This window comes from Lissotriton vulgaris, chromosome 4_1 (genome assembly GCF_964263255.1).
Source record: "Lissotriton vulgaris chromosome 4_1, aLisVul1.2, whole genome shotgun sequence".
Lineage (NCBI taxonomy): Eukaryota > Metazoa > Chordata > Amphibia > Caudata > Salamandridae > Lissotriton > Lissotriton vulgaris.
The window spans coordinates 222,393,668-222,414,931 of record NC_141691.1 but is presented as its reverse complement, the minus strand read 5'-3'; the positions used below and the strand labels follow the sequence as shown (position 1 = coordinate 222,414,931).

Here is a 21,264-nt window from a genome sequence, read left to right as displayed (position 1 = left end):
TCGCCTTTGGAAAAGTTAGAGCTATTGTCATTGTAAAGGACAAAATTTGTATTTGTGTTGGTTTTGAAAACAGATAAATAAAATGGCATTGTCATTTACATTCCCATTAGCTTAATCTCTCGCAAATGTGAGACCTATTGTACCCTACGGACGAGCTCAGCAGACAGCAATTACTACCACACACACACACCCAGAGCCAAACACACACACACCCAGAGCCACACACACCCAGAGCCACACACACACACACACCCAGAGCCACACACACACACCCACCCAGAGCCACACACACACACACACCCAGAGCCACACACACACACACACACACCCAGAGCCACACACACACACACACACCCAGAGCCACACACACACACACACACCCAGAGCCACACACACACACCCAGAGCCACACACACACACACACCCAGAGCCACACACACACACCCAGAGCCACACACACACACCCAGAGCCAGCCACACACACCCCCCCCAGAGCCAGCCACACACACCCCCCCAGAGCCAGCCACACACACACCCCCAGAGCCAGCCACACACACACCCCCAGAGCCAGCCACACACACACCCCCAGAGCCAGCCACACACACCCCCAGAGCCAGCCACACACACCCCCAGAGCCAGCCACACACACACCCCCAGAGCCAGCCACACACACACCCCCAGAGCCAGCCACACACACACCCCCAGAGCCAGCCACACACACCCCCAGAGCCAGCCACACACACACCCCCAGAGCCAGCCACACACACACCCCCAGAGCCAGCCACACACACACCCCCAGAGCCAGCCAAACACACACCCCCAGAGCCAGCCACACACACACACCCCCAGAGCCAGCCGCACACACCCACCCAGAGCCAGCCGCACACACCCACCCAGAGCCAGCCGCACACACCCACCCAGAGCCAGCCGCACACACCCACCCAGAGCCAGCCGCACACACCCACCCAGAGCCAGCCGCACACACCCACCCAGAGCCAGCCGCACACACCCACCCAGAGCCAGCCGCACACACCCACCCAGAGCCAGCCACACACCCACCCAGAGCCAGCCACACACCCACCCAGAGCCAGCCACACACACACCCAGAGCCAGCCACACACAAACACACACACAGAGCCACACACTCTCTCACCCAGAGCCAGCCACACCCACACACACCCAGAGCCAGACACACACCCAGAGCCAGACACACACCCAGAGCCAGACACACACCCAGAGCCAGACACACACCCAGAGCCAGACACACACCCAGAGCCAGCCACACACCCAGAGCCAGCCACACACCCAGAGCCAGCCACACCCACAGAGCCAGCCACACCCACACACACCCAGAGCCACACACACACCCAGAGCCACACACCCAGAGCCAGCCACACCCACACACACACACCCAGAGCCAGCCACACCCACACACACACCCAGAGCCACACACACACACCCAGAGCCACACACACACACCCAGAGCCACACACACACACCCCCAGAGCCACACACACACACACACACACACACACACACACACACACACACACCCAGAGCCACACACACACACACACACCCAGAGCCACACACACACACACACACACCCACACCCACACCCAGGGCCACACACACACACACCCAGGGCCACGCACATACACACACACACACACACACACACACACCCAGGGCCACGCACACACACACACACACACACACCCACACCCAGGGCCACAGACACACACACACACACACACACACACACACCCATGGCCACACACACACACACATACCCATGGCCACACACACCCACCCACCCACACACCCAGAGACACACACACACACCCACACCCAGAGCCACACACACACACCCAGAGCCACACACACACACACACACCCAGAGCGACACACACACACACACACACACACACACCCAGAGCCACACACACACACACACCCAGAGCCACACACACACACACACACACCCAGAGCCACACACACACACACCCCCCCAGAGCCACACACACACACACACACACACACACACACACACACCCAGAGCCACACACACACACACAGGGCCACACACACACACACCCAGGGCCACACACACACACACACACACACACACACACCCAGAGCCACACACACACCCCCCACACACCCAGAGCGCCACACACACACACCCACACACCCAGAGCCACACACACACACCCACACACCCCCAGAGCCACACACACACACACACACACACACACACACAGCCACACACACCCACACACACCCAGAGCCACGCACACACACACACCCAGAGCCACACACACATTTAAATCTGCGAGCTGCATGATACTTTGTGCTTTGCATTGGGAACATTAACCCTATTTTATCACGAGTCAGATCTGTGAGTCACTGATTTCTCCATCAAGTTCATTAATCACCAGAGTTATCACTCCTTTCTTATTATCCCCTGATGTGTGTACACAAAGATCCTGCAGGCTGCTCCTATCTCGCATCAGCCTGTCATGCGACGTGTGCCCCCTCGGAACCAGTCGCACCACCCTAAAGCTGGCACGAATGGGCCTCACTGAGGCAGAGCACCCTCTCCATCCTCCTTAGTCTCCCGACCGGAAGTTAACAGTGGCCACTTTAACAAGCTCCGCCCAGACTAACACTGTGGCTGGAGACGGGCATGGGTTGCGGGCAGAGGTATGCCCAGCAACTGCCCCGTCTCTGCGGCGCCACGGGACGAGCAGATACTTCTCCCCTAGCGTCTTTTCTGCCCTTCCAGGCCCTTGCTCACCCCTCCAAAACTGCCCCTGACCCACAAATCAAAGCAGCTGGTAAATGTCAGCGGAAATGACCGGTTATGATAATGTGGCTCAGAAATGGCGGACTACTCATTTCGAAGCCCTATAACTGCAGATATAACATGTGGCAAAGCAGACGAGCGGGAGAATACTTTCATGGTCGCCTTATCCCTCTCACCAAACAGGGCCCTTAAGAATGTGGAACGGAACATTAAAAAAAGCAACGGAGGGGGGGTGGGAATGGAGACACGGACACTGGGAGGGGGGGCGGGGAAAGCAGGACAGCAAGCACGCATAGGGGGGGGGGGGCAGGACAGCAGCAAGCACTTACCCCTCTCACCAAACAGGGCCCTTATCACTCCTTTGATTGTTCTTGAAGGTAGTTCAAGATGGCTGCTTCTTTTGCTACTGATGGTTGGTCCTGGAGGATAGTCCTTTATCACTTTCTGCACTTTCAGTTAATGTGTTGGGTAAGGCTGTTGTCCTCTTTCAATTGCTGTTGACTGGTCCTATTTTCGTTATCTCTATGATAGTTTTAAAGGGGGGGGGGGAAGTCCAAAGTCTCTTTTTGGATAAAGCCTCCAAAAAGATTAATAATAGTTCTTCCTATTTAGCCATAAGTCATGTTCGGTACAGATCCATGAGGAGAGCGAAACTGTCACACCGCTGAGTAGTGTGGCAATTAGTTTAATACACAGAAAGGGAGCAATGAGGTAGGGCAATGGGCAGGAATTAATCCCGTTAAGAGAGCTTCTTGTCCGAGTTTATCCAGCTTCTTAAGAGCAGGAAACAAACAGAGCACTCTCTTACTTGTGAGTTCAGGCTTTCATATTAATGTGGAGAGTTGATGAATGGGCCCAAATCTTTTGCATGCCTATTTCTTGTAACTGGGCTTGTGCTTCGGTAATTAGGCAGCAACCCGTAACGGGCAGGTAGGAGGGGTGCTATAAGTTCATGGTAAGATCCGGAGAGGTCCGGCATCTCGATATCACCATGCAGCCTGATAAAGGGGGTGGGGGTAGGAGTGCCAAGGACCCAGACGTTTGCAGGGCTGGGCTCGTAGGTCACCAACACCACTCCCCTGCAAGGCTCAGATGGACAACCCCTGAAGCGATCAGGCAAATGTATTACAAAGCGACCGGAGGGCAGGAGAGCAGCAGGGGACTCTGCTCAGTGTTCGTTTTCGCATATGAAGCATAGCTCCCAGTGAAGGCGAATGCTGGCTGAGTGCGCTGCCTGGGCATAAACATGTGACGCTCGTTGACTGTGTACCTCGGGTCCTGGAGAAACTCCACGCATTTCTCATCCTGGATGGGACAAGGGGCTTATGGCAGCATTGTGCGCACCACTCACAGCCGTCGATGGAAGTCGTTCACACCGTTCAGCAGGACGAAGGAGCCCAGTTAACGTTCGTGCCCCTGAGCTGACATCCCGTTCATCGGGGGTGGGGGGGGTGGAACGTGTCCTGTAGCTTGAAGCTCTCCGTGATAATAAATCAGTGTCCAGTTGACTACATGAGGGCCACAAGATACCAACAGCTGCAGACTTCCAGCCAAATTCAATGGTAGATCCTGGTCCATCTCACAGTGACCCTAGGAATCGGCGTGACGGAGACTTTGCTTCCCTCAACCTGTCCGGTGCACAGGATGGGAAGTCTGGGCCGTTTTGTCAAGGACTTAAGCTCCGCTTCAAAGTTGCAGGCGTATGCATCTAGCGCTCAGTCATCTGATAGATATAACATGTTATATCTGCAGATATAACATGTGGCAAAGCAGACGAGCGGGAGAATACTTTCGGACAGCGGGAGAGGGGGCGGGGGAAGGCAGGACAGCAAGCACGAACAGAGGGGGTGGGGGGCAGGACAGCACAGCAGCAAGCACTCACCAGAGGACGACTTCCGGCGGCGGTCGGGGCAAATGACTAAATAAAAGGCTGCAAAAAAAACAAAAAGTAAACGCCCACCGCCGCAATGACGTTCACAAAGGGGCAGAGAGCGAGAAAAAACACAGGAACGCCCACGAATCTGCTTGGGAATGAGTGACGCATCTCTGTTCCAATGGCTAGCCTGATACTGTTGAAACATAAGATTTTGCCTGCGCGAACGCTGCTGCGCAGCGGACGCCAGACGAAACCTAACCAGGGTGGACGAACTCAGTCAACACTGCTTAGTGCCACAGTACTCGGAGTAAGGTCCGTAGGGCTACAGCGAGTCGGCAGACCTTACAAGGCGGACCTCTGACCTTTTGCATAAAACCGGGGCATTTGTAGCGTGCTAACCGAGACTCTCAATAAACACAAAAGAGGGCCGCTGGAGTTAGCGCGATAGCAGCTTTATTGTGCATGTTCCAGAGGCTCATTTGTGTTTACTCATAGCCTCAGTGATGTCACAAAGCCGGCAGGAAGAACGGCACTTAAGTCAGCTGTTCAGCATTCACAGCTGACTTTTACGGGGCCTTTCAGAGAGCTTCTTGCTCCCTTTGCAGACAGTTGCGTTGCCGCAGTCTGCTTTTTCCCCACGCTGCCCGCATACTGATCTCGTCAGTCTGAACTCTCTCTGCCACCATTGAGGACGGCAGCAGGGGGCCTCTTGTGGATCGTGCCTGCATGCTCCCCTCTTTGCCGCCCGCAGACCAGCTTCTTTGCCAGCCTATTGGGTGCCAGTCTGCCTTCTTTGCAGATCCTCCTTCAGGTTAGTTATGGACTATTTTTTGGTTGTTTGTGGGCCTGATTCACAGTCTGCTGGGAAAGATTTAACTATTGATTTCCCTGATATTAACACTAGCATTGCTTGCATCAAATTAAAATCCATGGAGGCTTCCATACCATGCAAAAAACGTAGACAGCCTGTCTTTGTAAGATAAAAACCGTCCCAATTTGCTGACATGAGTCACTTTTTTTTAGTTTTCGAATTTACTAAAAGGCCCCACTTTATTTGGGTATTGGGGCCTATTTTGTATCCCAGTTTTACCCTGTCACTCACTCCCCCATTCACGGCACGTCTTTTTATAGACCTTTTAGAGGACTCCCTGTATAAGTATATATAAACTATCCTACATTGACTTGTAGTTGTTTTTCTCCAAATCTTTGTTTTGATAGGACTGTCTGTTCTGTCACCATCCATGTTGCAATGCTTGCATAGATTCTCCTAAATGGCATTTTCCTGCCATATTGCCTGCAAGTGAAGCTCTGTGCTCCAGTGGAATACAAAGGAAATTTTCATTTCTCCACATTTCAGATGTGTGGTGCTGGTAAGTGTTCTTATTTGAGTAGCAGCCCACGCATGCTGGACTTGTATGAAAATAGCGCTGTAGAAGAGGAGAATTTAAGCAGAGGACTATGGGCTCGTCTGCTGACAGCTTTCTCTCTCTGTTTAAGACCTATTGTCTATAGTAGAATGGACTGTGTGCTAGCCCCTTGCTCATGATCAGATGACTTTCTTTTCTACCCGAGTTACCTGTCCATTTTCAGGCTTTGATCCCAATTCTTCTTTTTTGTCCCGTCACTAGAGCAAGCTTTTTTTTTACTGGTGTGATGATTTGTACTACTGTTGATGTGCGAGATTTTTGTTTTATTTAGCACTTGATTGGGTATATTCTGTCCTTATCTCTCCCCAAATCACTTTATTTTTATAGGTTTGGATGACCCAGCAGATTCAGTGTACAGTGTTCCTTTACTATCAACATTCCAATCCTCCCCTTTGAACATTTTACAAAAATAATTGTGTGGGTACAGCATTGGCACAATATTGCCGGGCCACTTGATTATCCCCATTTGCAGGGCATTCAGCACATAGACTTTTTTAAATTAACTGTTCTGAAATGGCTACCCGCCATCTTGGAATGGTAAATCAAGAATTCTTTAAAAAATATATATTCATCTTTATATTCTCTCTTCCACGCATGTACTGTACTGCATACCTGTATATGGCAGCCATCTGGGGATAAAAGCAAGCATTGGCAAAGCCCAATAATGGTTACGTGAGACCTACTGGGTTTGCCAAAGCTGGTTAGGTCTGTTTTGACAGAACAACTATCTTCGTAGACCTTTTACATACACTATACTTTATTTTTCACCCCTTTCCTCTGATAATTTCTTTGGACCAGCCTCTTTCATCTCCTGGAGTATTTCACTCTCTTCTGAGGGTTTGTGGCTACTGGGGTGTATCTTCTTATGCAGTGTTTGCATTTAACTGCATGAGTGACTACTTTACAACTAATGCTCTCTGTCTGCCTTCCTCCCCTGTTTAGCATGCTTGGTGCTGAGCGTCCCAACCACCCCCTTCTCATTCCTCCCTCTTCCCACATGCCAGATGTTCTTTTTCCTCTTCCCCTGAAAACTCATTCACCCTGCCTGCCACCCACTCTCGACGCTCCCCCATGTATATTCCTTGTTCCTCTTGCTCTGATGTATCTCCCTTCTGCCTTTCCATCTTTCCTCTGAGTGCTCCTTGTTCCCACAAAACCCGTCATTCCCTCTTGTTGCCTTGCAGGTTGCTTCAAATAAGTGCTGCTAGGATGGGTAATAACTAATGTACTACAGACTCCCTTGCCTTTACTATGGTCTTTTTGTTTGTCTCATATGGTCCGGATGGGATCCTTCCTTATTGTCCTCCTTTTCTTTCTTTGTCTCAAACTAAATAAGCACTGTAACAAAGATACCTTTGCAATCTAACCTACATTTGACATAGAAACAAAAACGCAAATTTCTCAGTGCCAAGGTAGCTCTTTAATACATTCTCTCAAAAGGATGAATGTGTTAGAGCTTTCTTAGATTTGCCCATGGTACAGCGCCTGCATAGGACTCAAGTGCCACCCCTGAACGTATTCCATCATATTGTGCAATCAGACTTCAAACAGGTACCATGACCTCCAACAACTACCAACATAGCCAGCATAGCCACTTTGTTTGAGAAAAAAGTCATTATTCAATTCAACTTCTTCTCTTCAGACCCCAAGAAAAACATTTGATTACTGAACCTGTCAAAGCACTTTGCAGTTCAGTACAAAAAAGCAATATGAACTACGGGCCAGCAATCGAGCACCTTCCTCTGATACGGCCCAAAATTAAGTGAGATGAGTTCACTGGTGTAATTTCGCCATCTTTTCATTCATCTGTAGACATTGGATTGTTCTTTCTTTTTTAAATTTTTTATTTGTTTGATAAACATGAATCGCGATTAACATAATTGTCTACTGTGACACTAAGGAATTGAAAAATAATTCTGAATTGTTAAATGTTAGTGATGGTACCTTGCTTGAAGAATTAGGCAGCTTCACTTTTGCAGAAGATTGCACGTGGATGGCCTATGTCCATACTAGAACTATTACTTAACTTACATGTCCATTTACATGTATCCAGTAGAACGTGTAGCTTTGTTGTAGAAATTGCTAATAAAATTGGGATAGCATCAGCATGGAATACTCCAAGAATTGTAAAAGATCTAGGAACATTTAATCTGTTGTGACAGAAGCAATGATATTTAAGCTGACAAAATATGAAGATGTGCACAACATAGCATAGGTTTGTAAAATAGAAATGCAGAAAGAGTTGTAGGTACCATTAGGTTTGTGGAGTGCTTTTTAAACGGTCAGTGTTAGTATAAAGTGAGTGAATTATAATTCTACTGAGAACGACCTTGGTGTAATAGTGTGAAGTGCGATTTACCAGCAAAAATAGACTGCTGCTACAATTGCAGACAAAGTCGTTACCTACGTCAGTTTTTTGTTTAATCATCCTAAGTGTTCTGCAAGTATGTCTGTGCATTATACAGCAGTGAGAAAATTGAACGACAGGCCATCCAAACAGATACAGGGCTGTAGTCTGGTGTTATAAATTAATAATTAATACCACTTGGTTTGAATTAGGTAGAAGTGGTCAGAAAGAAAGACCCAAATAAGATAATGAATTCTAATGAGAGTTGGTTTAAAAGAAAAACATTACTATTTTGTGTTCATGAAAATATCTAATCAGGAATATCATTACTGTAGGTGCCTCCAAAGTGAGGTGATTACAAGTTTGCCCTTTCAAGTCTCCATGAGAAAGTTAGGAGTATGCCTATAGTTGTTAGAAGAGTTGGACGTAATAATGCGTGCGAACCCATCCTGCTGTAGAGCTCAATGATTCTGTAGCTTGTAAGATATTGTGTATATGTGTATATATATATATATATATATATATATATATATATATATATATATATATATATATATATATATATATATATATATATATTATTATGTAAATAATGTAACATTTATTGAATCCAAATCGGTAATGTTCACTTTTTTTTCCTCCGCTTTATAGGCATGGAGAGACGAAAGCTGATTTCAGTCACAGATACCCAGTACTCTGGTGCACTTTTGACGTCTTTAAATGAGCAACGTATGGAAGGAATCTTTTGTGATGTCACTGTAGTCGTGGAGGACAAAAAATTTAGAGCCCACAGAAATATTCTTTCAGCATCAAGCACATACTTTCACCATCTGTTTTCTGTTCCAAGTCAAGTTGTGGAACTGAATATTGTTAGAGCTGAGATTTTTGAAGAAATACTCAACTACATTTACAGTTCCAAACTTGTCCGCGTCCGCTCCGATCTCCTGGAAGAGTTGATAAATTCCGGAAAAATATTGGGAGTTAAGTTTATTGCAGATCTTGGAATTCCTTTGTCCCAGGTAAAAAACATGGGAGGTTGTGCCAAGAATAACTGTGTGGAAGCCTCATCTTCTAATTTGAACAAAAATGTCCTTGATGTTGATAAGAGTGCCATAGAGGCCCCTGCGAAAGATGTACTCACTAAAGAGAATTATATAAGTACAGAACCTATTGTACCCAAGGCAGTTGTCACTTCCAATGAAGATGTCAAAGGACCAGATAAACACAGTGAATGTGAGGATAAAGGAAAAGACACTGATGATGATGATGTCATTTTTTGTTCCGAACTTGTACCACCCAAGTTAACTGGATTAAACAGTATGGAAATAACACCAAAAAGTACCAGCCCAGATGTAGTTGAAGTGCCCACCCAACAGCTGACCAACAGTAGCGCTTCTGCTGAGTCTCCTTCAAAGTCTTCGAGCAACTTACCTTCAGAGGGTACTATACCAGCACAACCAAATTCATCTGTCAATTTATCAAGCCCTATTCAAAAGCCAGCTAGTGTTGCAACATTTGGCCCGTTTCAAAATCATGTGATGCCTAGCACACTGCTGCTAAGCCAAAATCCGTTTAATTCATCTGGAACGAACTACTTATCCTGGCAAAACCTTGTTCCTACAACTAGTATGGTTGTAAAGCAGTTACCAATTAATAGTAACTTTTCAATTAAACCTATATTTATTCCTAATAGTTGTGCCAGTAGCTCTGATGTGTCATTGACCCCTTTTATTAATCGCACAAACATAGAGAAAATGACAGGTTTCAATGGGCTAGGACTTCAGAGCCCACAAATGGCAACGTTTACTGAGAAAAACATCTCCAAACCAGGAGAGTTAAAAATAAAAATAAAAAATATTCATCCTGAAAATAGCAAAGACTGCTTAGTTGATTCAGGAACAGTGTCTCAGCACATCATGGATGGCAAGAAAATCATAACGTTAGATACTCCAACTGATATTGGAGGACTATCAACTGGTTGCAAGGTTTACGCCAACATTGGGGAAGATACATATGACATTGTCATTCCAATTAAGGAGGACCCTGATGAAGACGATGGTGCGGTTGAGCTGCCCAGATCGATTGATGGTTCTCCAGACAGCAAACGTGTGAAAATAAAACATGAAGACCATTATGAGCTCAGTGTAGATGGAAAGGTTTACTATATTTGCATTGTGTGTAAGCGATCCTATGAGGGTCTAACGAGCTTGAAAAGACATTATAATTGTCATTCTTGGGAAAAGAAATATCCTTGTCATTACTGTGAGAAAGTCTTTCCTATGGCAGAATACCGTACAAAGCATGAAATTCTCCACACAGGGGAGAAAAGGTATCAGTGCTTGACATGTGGTAAAATGTTTATCAACTATCAAGCTATGACTGCGCATATCAGGTCAGTCCATAATCTAGACCCTACCAGAGACCCTAAGATTTATCATCTTCACCCATGCAAGAGCTTGCCAATTAGACCATATAATTATGCTCACAATGCGAATCCAGATCCTTCAAGCAGCGCTCCTGAGAGGAATGATGCAGGAGTTGTTTATAACGTTGACAAAGTAAAAGAAGAGGCTACTTCAGAGGAAAAAAAGTCCAGCTCTCCTCCAAAGCCTATGAACTGGGAAGATGCTTTCGAACCACATGGAGGGCAACACATTCCTAAATCAAGCACATCTGACTGCAGTACAGAATTCGAATTTGTTATACCAGAATCATACTGAACTGCTTAAGAGCTGAAACAAAGCCAACATTTAGATTCATTTTACTTATTCAACATGGATTGCGAAATGATCTTTTTATTATTATTTTTTTTAAGGGAAATAAAGATTTTGTGCCCTCCACGTCCTCAAACCTAGCTTTTAAATAAGGACATTTTGTTTGTTTGGAAATACTGCAACGTTTACAGAGATTCAGAAGATCCTTTCTGAATGAGAAATGGGCTTGTTTTTTCATTAATTCGACTGATACTGAAACACGTGTTGAAATAGTACAAATTCAATGAAAACAAAAATGGGAGGAAGAGTTAAATTATTGTTTAGATAAAAACTTATGCAACTATTGATTTCGGAACACTTGTGTTTCAGACATACTCCCCCATCTTATTAGCACTTTAATGCTGAACCATTGTATCCTAGTAAGACAAAAATATTTTTTATTGGTATCTGTATTTGGCACTTGTTTTTAATGCTTGTATGAAACGGCTACTCACTCTAACCAAAGTATCAAAACAAATGTTGCAATGGATACATAAGGGCTAGTACGATCAACTTTTTATTTTCGTTCATGAAAAAAAAAAACGACTCCAGGTTTTAATAGAAAATAAATTAGCTTGCTCATTGATTGAACAACCTCTGTGCATTCACGTGATGGGACATTTGGGCTGCTCTGATTTTTGAGTGTGCGAACATAATTTGGCACTGAAACGTCTAGGCGTAAAAAACATATCTTGAAGCATTGTTTCTAGCACCAGGGGTGTGTTAGGACTCCCGCTCAGTGTCTTGTATTAGAAATGCGGTCTGTAGAATGCTTAGGTTTGTATGGTGCTTTGGTTTCATATTTATACCATTTTAAGGGGAGGCTTCTTGCTGCTGACTGAAAATTGTTAATTTAATAATTTATGTATATGTGAGCAATTTGATCAGCAAAACTGATACTTTGTCTTCTACCATGTGTAAAGGCGGTTTAGGCAACCTTTACCCAGAGTCTTAAAACAGAGGCTTTTTTCATTGGAAAGTCATATAAAGGACAGTGATCTGGTTGTTTTTTTTTTTTTTACTGAAGAGTAAAAAAATAACACTTTAGTGTATTTTATGAAGTGTGGACACGACTTATTTAAGACATCAATATTGCAAATGTTCATTACATTTTGGTACCTGTAAAATATAAAATGAGGAAACTCCCATTTGTAAAAAGTAATGCATCTTTGTTTTAGAATGTTCATACTGTCATGTAGACAGACTATCATTCCTTCTCTAGTACATTTCTTAAGCTTTTCTAATCGGAATGAAAATGCATAAATATTGTTAGACTGATGGTGGGTTGTTGGTTTGCTTAGTAATAGTCACATAGAATGTTGGGTAAATAAACCAATAAAACGATGTAAAATCAGTTTAGGCATTCAGATTTGTCATGTGTTGAGAAGAATACCTGTTCTGTCTCTGTAAAGATTTCATGCAATCCTCATATTTTTAATTTAATAATATTAATAGAAGATTTTTTTGTTGTTGCCTTTTATAACATTTTTTTTGCAATACTGTTTAGGCTTACACATTTTTAAATGTAATTGTAAAGCGCTCTCCATCATATCCAACCAGTGAAAGCAACTACTGCATTTGTCAATGATGGGACAGTATTTTTAGTCTATCCTCTTCTTTTTTTTTTTTTTGTATGGTTTTTAAGTTTATTTTGCAAAGTAGTTTCTTTACAGTTGAAACATATACTTGTACTCCCTTACAGGTGTGTAAAATATTTCACAACATCCTTCCCGACCTTAGTGTGCATCTACAAAGCCTGTTTTTCAGTGGTGTAGAGATGTGTGCGCATGTCTTCTTAATAAAAGGGGTTTAGCAATATGTTTTTAGAGATCTTGATCCCCTACTGTGTCAGTACTGCCCCTCCGTTGGTCCTAACAGTGTTGATGGATAGCTCTCTGATGGCGGGTATGCCTGTTTTTTCTAGATAGGTTTCGGACCTCTGTCGCCCCCCACCCCCCTCTATTTGGGACCCTCAACATAGAGTAGCATAAGCCTTTCCTTATGATATCATGTCGGACATAGCTCTGGATTAGAAGAGCGAACAGTGCTGCCATGCTCTTTCACGAGAAAATACAGCAATGGGGTTTCTTTCAGGACAATGGGGTGCTGGGAGAAAATTAAAAAAGAATTAAATTTTTCTCAAAGCTCTCACGTCTTTTTCTCTCAGTCTCTATTATATTTCCCTGAATGGGTCCCTCAGACCTTTGTAAAACATTAGCAATCATTGTTTGGTTGTGGTGCCAGTGGAATTCACACATCAATGGAAGAATTGCACATTTGGTATCCCTATGCTCCAAGAACCCAATGAAATACTTGTTTGGACCCTAACTGCACCCTGAGGTATTCCTGGATAGCAGAAGCGCAATTTGTTTCATCATTTGGTAGACTTCATGAAAAAGCCCAGGCAATTTTCAGGGTGGTCTTGCAAGAAGATGGCCCATCTGTCATGTTCTGATGGAATCTTTTCTCAGCTGGTTTGACAGTGATTCCTTAATGTATTGAATCTACAATTTTTCATTCTTTAGACAGCACACAAATCTAGGGGGTCTGTGTGGCTTCGATCTTGTACACAAACCTACATGAGAGGACGAGATTTTTGGGGAAATGTATCCAAAGGAGAAGTTTGCTTATTGAAATAAATCTTGACTTGCTAATTGGGAAGGACGTTTCCCTATCACTGATACATTTTCTGTTGTGCATAATCAGCAAATACATATTGTTGCTTTTTTCTGCTGTAGTTGACATGAGTAACCAAAAGAAAAGCGTACCATATCCAGTGATTGGCCTATCGTTTATTAATGTGTTAAACGTGGCTGTTGTCTTTAGAAATTGTAACCCCTTTGAAGATATACTCAGGTTTGGTGTTACAAGAATTGGAAATTTCTTGATGTTATATTGTTTTTTTCTTTAATACTTTTTGAGTGGGAAGAAGATTGTACTGGTTGTCACAAAACCTATTACAAAACCTAGGCTCCGTTGTACTGATATTATTATTAAACAGTGTTTTTCTTCAGAAACGATAACCACACACACCACAGACATCACAGTGCTCTGCAGTATGCGTGTTTATATTGTTAACTGGAATTGTAAATGATTAAAGAAATTCATACGTTTTTTGTATGTGGGATTGTTAAAAGCCACCCTTGTTGATACTGTGTGGATTCCAGTCAATTTGTAGGGTGTTGAGGCATTTTTAAGAGCATCATATTTCAGTTTGCATGGTGCCTTTTAGTTGCATCCATATTGTTGTCCATGTACCTGGTATTTTACCATTCTTTTACACATCTCTGTGAATTTGTCTCTCTCTCTCTCCTTTATCTGCCACTACTCTCTCGGTTTCCCCTCTCAGTTCCTTCCTCTTCCTACATTTCCCTCTATATTTTTAGAATCTTCTTCACCTCTTTCCTTTTTTCAATTTTACTGGGTCACTTTGCTCTTCTTAGTTTCCTCTTCCTCTGTTGTTTTGCTCCTTCATTTTTCTTTCCTATACTTTCTCTGCTTATATTTAGCTCTTCTCCCTATGTACCACAATCTGGTCCCATTTCACATGTAAGTATGTTTTTCGTGTCTTACCTTCTCTCTTCTATCCTACCCCACATCTCCACTCCTGCATCTTTCCTCATTTTTTTCCCCTTGCACTATAATGCTAATTGTTAATTTGAAAAGTGGTTTCTGTCCCCATGAAGGCTAAAGAGGAGGGTAAAGTAAGGTCGAAAGAATTAATATTCCTAGCTGAATTGTTAATCTCAACGTCAAATAAACATTTTAATAAGTGACTGGAAGTGGAAGATTCCTCCATGTGCTTCCACCTTCTAAAACGTATCCCTCTATTCTCTTAGCCCTGGATTTACTGTTCGTTAGGTCCAGTCATCTTTGAAACTCAATCGTTACTAATTAGTGTAGTCGGGCACTTTGCAACTGTATCTCGTTGCTCTGGGGTGATGCACTTGTTTGTTTGGAGAAAGGGAGTTAGTATTTGTCGTACTCTGAAGAAAATGACTTGCTGGTCTGGCATTGTTGCAGGCCTTTTTTTTTTTTACACCGTAGGGAAATTGGTATTACCTCTAGTAAGTAGTAATCCTAGTTACAGCACTCTGTAACTCCTACTCATAACAGTATAATGTATATTTTCACAATGGAGTGAAGAGAGGGGTTTCTTGGATTACACAGATCTTTGTTTATTGTGACCCCCACATTTGTGTACCTCCGTATTCTAGCTTGGGCCCAAATCTCACCACTCAAAGGATTTTATCAGCCTAAGTGTATTTGTTGCAGCGTCAGTCTTTTTTTAGCATTCGCCTAGACTGCGCTTGCGCTGTCACGGAGAGACATGTTGCTTACTGTTAGTGGGCTTTGAGGCCTCCCATTACTTGCCCTTGGTGGATTTCAAAGCCACCCTGGATTGCTTGCTTCCTGCTGGTCCGCTTTGCGGTCCGCACTTCCCTCTTCTTGCATGTAACTGTCCCCTGAAGCATGGCCCAAAATGTTGTCCTCCCTCTCCTCGCGTTTATAGGAGCTATTTGTTGTTTATTTTGTTGAGCCACCCTACACAGTGCATCTTTTGTAGCTGGTTCTGTCTGCTTCTCCCGTTCTCTATGTCCGCTTGTTACATTATTGTTACATTACACAAGGACACATTCATTTTATGTAGGCAGGGGAAGATTAAGTGACCCTTTTCATTTTTTTCACCATTTTTATTTAGCGCAAACTCGAGCCGTAGGTATTCAAGCGCTTTTACAAGAGCATCAGTTACATTGCACAAGCATACAGTCTCCCTGGGTGTTTATCACTTCAGCTGAGGTTTCTTTCAGCTCCATACCCTTGTATCTTGCTTTTACATGTTATCGTCCATTAGGGATGCAGTTACCGCTTGAAGCTTCTAATGGCGATATGGTTGAAAGTAGGCGCAATCTGCAAAATATGTGATGTGCAGTCTTGCAGTCAGGACTATCTGAATTGCAAAGGAGTTGTGTTGACAGTATGTTGTCCATTTCACTGAGCCCTGAAGCTTTGATTGGTGCCTTGAGTGCTAGACAGAGGGAACTGTTGGTTTCCAGATTGCAGTTAACAATCTTGCTTTTGCAAGCCTCACTTTAAAACTTGTCCTAACCTCACTGTTCTCACGCTGAACAGCACCGCTTGGCACAGTAGAAGTCCTCAAAAATACACAGATTACAATGATCGGCAGGAAAGCAAATTTCTGCGCTCAGAGTGTGTGGGGGCAGCCAACGTGCGTGTTGTAGAAGGCGTTCTTGGCCAGCAGAGCATCATTCTCTGCTAGTCGCTTACTTGACGGTAAAGCACACAACTCATTGTGAATAAGAAAGTATATTACTTTGGATACTGGACTCACTGTGCTCCGTGTTTTTTTCCATATCACAGGGTGTTATGAAGAGCTTAGTTGTGAAGGAGGCAGGGCCTTGAAGCAATAGTGCCCACTAAATCTGTAATTCTGTCAAAATGGTGGGGAAACAATGTGATTGGGATTTGGGGCAGTAGGCATGCTATTTACATAATAAAACGTCCGTTTTGGATTTAGACTACATTGTGCTTTAACATCTAACTTCGGCTAAAGGCTTTGTATTGTTCATTTGGTTGTAAAGTCGAATTGGTAAACCATGCGCCCTTTGTGCGGTTTAGTTTTTAACATTGGATTACTATGGAAATGTAAAGACTAATCTAATTATATGTTGTTCAAAATAGGAGCAACACTGGTCTGATTTTTACTCTTTCAAACCCTCTTTTTTTCTACCCAATTCTATTTCTTCCTCACACTTTCTCTTCATTACTGTTTACCCCCAACTAACAGTGGTCCTTCTAGCCTGATATTGTCCCTGGATGCCAACTTTTGAGAATATTTCAGAAGACCGCGGTGGACAATCATTTCTAAATATTTACATGAATTAGTCATTTTCCAAACATTTTCGGTAGCTTACCTTTTTAACTCGCTATTGATTTTATTGGGCAGTATTACCGGTTAAGGCCAAGTGAAGCGTAAGTGCTGGATGTTTACATAGGGTAGATCGTACAGTGATAATCTATCTCTTGAAAAGAACACTGAAGTGATACTAACCTCATCGTACTAATTAAATCAGTCGCACTCCAATCAGTATGTTTATGGGTAATAAAACAGGGCTCTAAGGTTAATGGTACAAAATATAGGCTTCCAGTGGAAAGTTATTACAGAATGTCACAAGGAAGGTGGTCTTTAAGAGATTTTCAGATAGCCTGAATACGCTTAATCCAACTTTCACCAGGTTGTACATAAGGATTTTGCACAATCCGATTTTAGCTGTTGGCCTGTTTGGTGACTTCTTTTGTGGAGCAATTTCAGGTCTGGCTGCAACCAAGATGCACAGTGAGCTTTTTTTTTATATACTAAAGCAGTATGAAAATCACTGCCACTTGTGCATTGCTAACAGCAATCACATCTGGCGGTACAACAGTATGATTAGAATCAAAATCAGAGTAACTAAGCCTAGAATCTGAACTTTCAAATAACTCAGCCTTTGAAACAAAACCTCAATCCAGTGCAGAATTTCTCCAAAGTAATTAATTCCAAAGCAGGAGCTGTAAACAGTCTTCTTATTCTTTATGTACTACAAGGTCTTGAAGTCCTTAAAATATATATGAAAAAAATAACCTGTCAGGATTTCTTTACAAATGTTCTTCAACTTAACATGCAAGGTAATTTTTCATTACGGTATTGTGTATCGAGAATATTGTACGCATTTGAAACAAAATGGCCTATGAGTTTCATAACCTAAGTTTCAAACAGTTTTACTCTGTGTATTTCCCTGCTTAATTATTGGGGGTGTGATGTAGCTATGGATTTGAGGTCAGGAGAAATTGATTGCAGCATTTTCAGTTCACTTGCGAGCTCTACCACCTAGAGCAGTGGTTCCCAAACTTTTGACTCCGGAGGACCCCCCTTTAGTCAGCCATGGAAGCTGGGGACCCCCAAGCAATTGTAGGATTTAATTTTCAAACATTATAACAGTAATTCGAGAAAAAAAAAACACATCGGTGCACACAAAACAAATACTCAAATTACTAAGGATTTTAAGGGCATATGTACAAGCCCATATCACCATGGGAACGTCAATTTTTGTGATGTTCCCATGGCAATAGAGGCTTCGCCATATTTACACTGCAGCTTTAAGCCACTTAATGTGGCTTAGTGCTACCTTGTAATTAGGGCGTGGCCGTGGGAGTTGCGGTGGTTGTTCACCCCAACACCCATTGATTTTGATACTGCCTTCTATTTACAAGGGCAGCGTAAATAGGAGGCAGCACCAAGATTAAGAGCATGAAAAACCTGGTCTTAACTTGGTGAAACAAAATGAGGAGAAACGCGTTATGTGCTGGCCCTTCTAGCACATAAACAATCTTTAAAAAAATACATTTTGTAACTCCGATGTGTGCTGCATTAGGCAGCACACATAGAAGTGACAAAACGGCATTTCAGAATTGTTCATGTGCAGGAAGTGGGAACTTCCTGCACATAAACAATCTTCCCCTGCACGCAGACACCCTTGCACTATGGTGCAAGGGTGCCTGCATTGGCACTACACTGCTAAGTGTAGCACCAGTGAAGGGGGAAACACAAGGCTGCACCATATTCTTGTAAATATGGTGCAGCCCTGCGTTTCTGAGGTGGCAAAGCATGTCGCTAAGCCAAGGAGGCTAACATGCTCCGACAATTCTATTGTAAATATCCCCTTAGTATTTTATATTGAAAGAAATTGCAACAAAAAAAACATTTTAATGCGAAGGTTGGTGCTGCATCTCCAAGACTAACTTTTGAATGGTTGCTTGTATTTCGCAGTACGAGGCTCCCGCCAGGGGCAAACTGGAAACCTAAAGAAGCCCTGGCAAATGTTCTCAGACCAGTCCTTATGTGGTGAACACCAAGTGCAGTGACTAAGCCCGACCACTACAAAAGGGACTTTGGGAGACTCGCCTTCCAAAAAATTTAGGAAACATTGGTGCAGTCTAAAAAACATTTATCATTATATAATGGATTGTATTAGCGTTTAAAGAATAGTAAATGAAGACCTACCTATGCACCAGGATACGACAATCTTTGTATGGGTTCTTCAATGATTCCCTTATTATCACCCTCAAACAAGGCCTCTCATCTCTCCGTAGCCCCTCTGTCAAATGTATTTCATTTGATTTATAGCATCTCTCTCATACCATTGTAGGAAGTCAAAGCACTTTACATCACACACATATAGAGACAATGAATCATACGTGAAAATCAGTGTATAGAAAATGGTACATAAGGCAAAGGGGACTACAAGGTGTAGGATTCACATGTCATTCATACTGGTAGGCATTTTTATAGAGTGCTTGGTCTGGTGAAGAACAAACTCAGGATTCAGAACACAACACAGTGGTTAGCATTGACTTTAACATTAAAAATGTATTTCCACCCAAATGAACCTTTTTAACAGCATCCGGATAATTATAGACTGGGAAAAAACATAAGTCACTAACTTGTACCATGCAGTTTGCAAGCAGCTCTTTGATGAGAGTTACTGTGCTAGATTACGATTGCCCCTTGTGAATTGCACAGTAACAAAAGAATCTCTGTGACAAAAGCAGAAATCCACTGACCTGTGCACATAAAATACAGTTTTTTAAAATGCATGGTACACGTTCTTTGCAGTAGGCATATTAACCCTCTGTGCTACATTAGATAAGTCAAAGCTGCCACTGGACAAAACTCTCACCTCTCTCCAGCAGGTACATTAATCATTGGGGTTATCTTGACACTTTTATTGTTGTTCTAAAACTGCTAATCCTACAAGTGCAGTGCTTTTTAAACTGCTGCCTGCGGACCCCCTTGGGAAAGTGTCAGGGACCCCTGGGGGTCCGCGGACCACAGTTTGGGAAACACTGATCTAGAGTGCTGCACACTCCTTGCACTCTAGATGGTAAAGAAAACTCACCCCTTCTTCCTGTAAACAAATATGTAAGCACATAGGCCCACAATATTGATACGTTTTGTCCCTCGGACATAGTCTGGTTTTTAATACCGTTGGAACGAACGATTACCCTCACTTTTTTTTCTTTAATACGTATTTTTAAGGCCCATAATTCTGCATTGATAGTCCCTTTGGATCCGGCTCGGTTGAATTTATGCCTTTGCGCAATGACTGAGTATGGCTCCTAATGCTTGCGCTTCTCTTGCACACACCAGTCTTGTACTGACATTAGTGATGGTGACACTGCTGACAATTCCAGCTTTCATTTTATTTTTCTCAAAGTTTTTTTTAGCTCTGGAAGACTGATGCCCAGCAGTTCCAATTTTGTGAGCTTTAATTCATTAATATGTATGCAGCATTGTCATCCCACAATGTGTTTACAACTTGCATCCTGACCTACATTACTTCTCCCCTAAGTGAGCGTTGTGGTCTGTTACTCATCTGTTTCACTTGCACATAAATAACCCTGTGTTAGAGAAAGTAATTTAGGCAATTTTTGTAATCTTTCCTAGTATTTCAGGTTTTCTCCAGACCCTTTTTTACATTATTTCTGGAGGTCTTCTGACCACATTTGTTATTTTGACATTTGATGCAATATTTCAGTTTTTTTTGTTTTGCAGAATCTCATTAGGTATATTTTATGAAATTCATGTTCTGATGATGACCCTCTAAATATCCAAAACTGTCGAAATTCCATAGACACCATTGCACTTAGACCAGGGAGAGATTACTTAAATATTTTGGTTGTGACTTAGCAATTCAGTTCTCCTACGGTGATTTGCAAACCTTGTAAATTCACACTTTGTTTATAGCCATTTGATCACCAAGACCGTCAAACACTGTTGTTTCTGCCACTAACACAAGCTTCATTGATTATAGCATTATTTTTCATATTTTTCTCTGTGCCTTATCAACATAAATTGTGCATGGATGGATTGGACACTGAATACAAAAAATATATTTTTCATAATACCAAAGTGAATCATTGTTTTATGTTGTAGTCGGTGTAGCAGCTTCCTCCTTGGGTAGGTTTGTTGTGCAGCCTGTGTTTCATACCAG

General features: G+C 43.1%; 2 protein-coding genes across 15 annotated transcripts in view; both read left to right on the top strand.

Moving 5' to 3' along the window:
- The window catches only part of LOC147718587 (transcriptional regulator Kaiso-like), a 368,583-nt gene that overhangs the window by 165,017 nt on the left and 182,302 nt on the right, over positions 1-21,264 (top strand). For 7 of the 14 annotated variants that reach the window (XM_086918529.1, XM_086918532.1, XM_086918530.1 and 4 more), the window contains one exon: positions 9,111-12,566. The exons of the other annotated variants lie outside the window; for them this stretch is intronic. In XM_086918529.1, the coding sequence (XP_086774655.1) occupies positions 9,113-11,179 (2,067 nt within the window). In that variant the 5' untranslated portion in view covers positions 9,111-9,112 and the 3' untranslated portion in view covers positions 11,180-12,566. Of the gene's footprint in view, positions 1-9,110; positions 12,567-21,264 lie in introns of those variants that run through there. 14 annotated transcript variants of the gene reach the window in all.
- Positions 1-21,264, top strand: part of LOC147718588 (transcriptional regulator Kaiso-like) — a 189,294-nt gene that overhangs the window by 158,134 nt on the left and 9,896 nt on the right. The window lies entirely within an intron of this gene.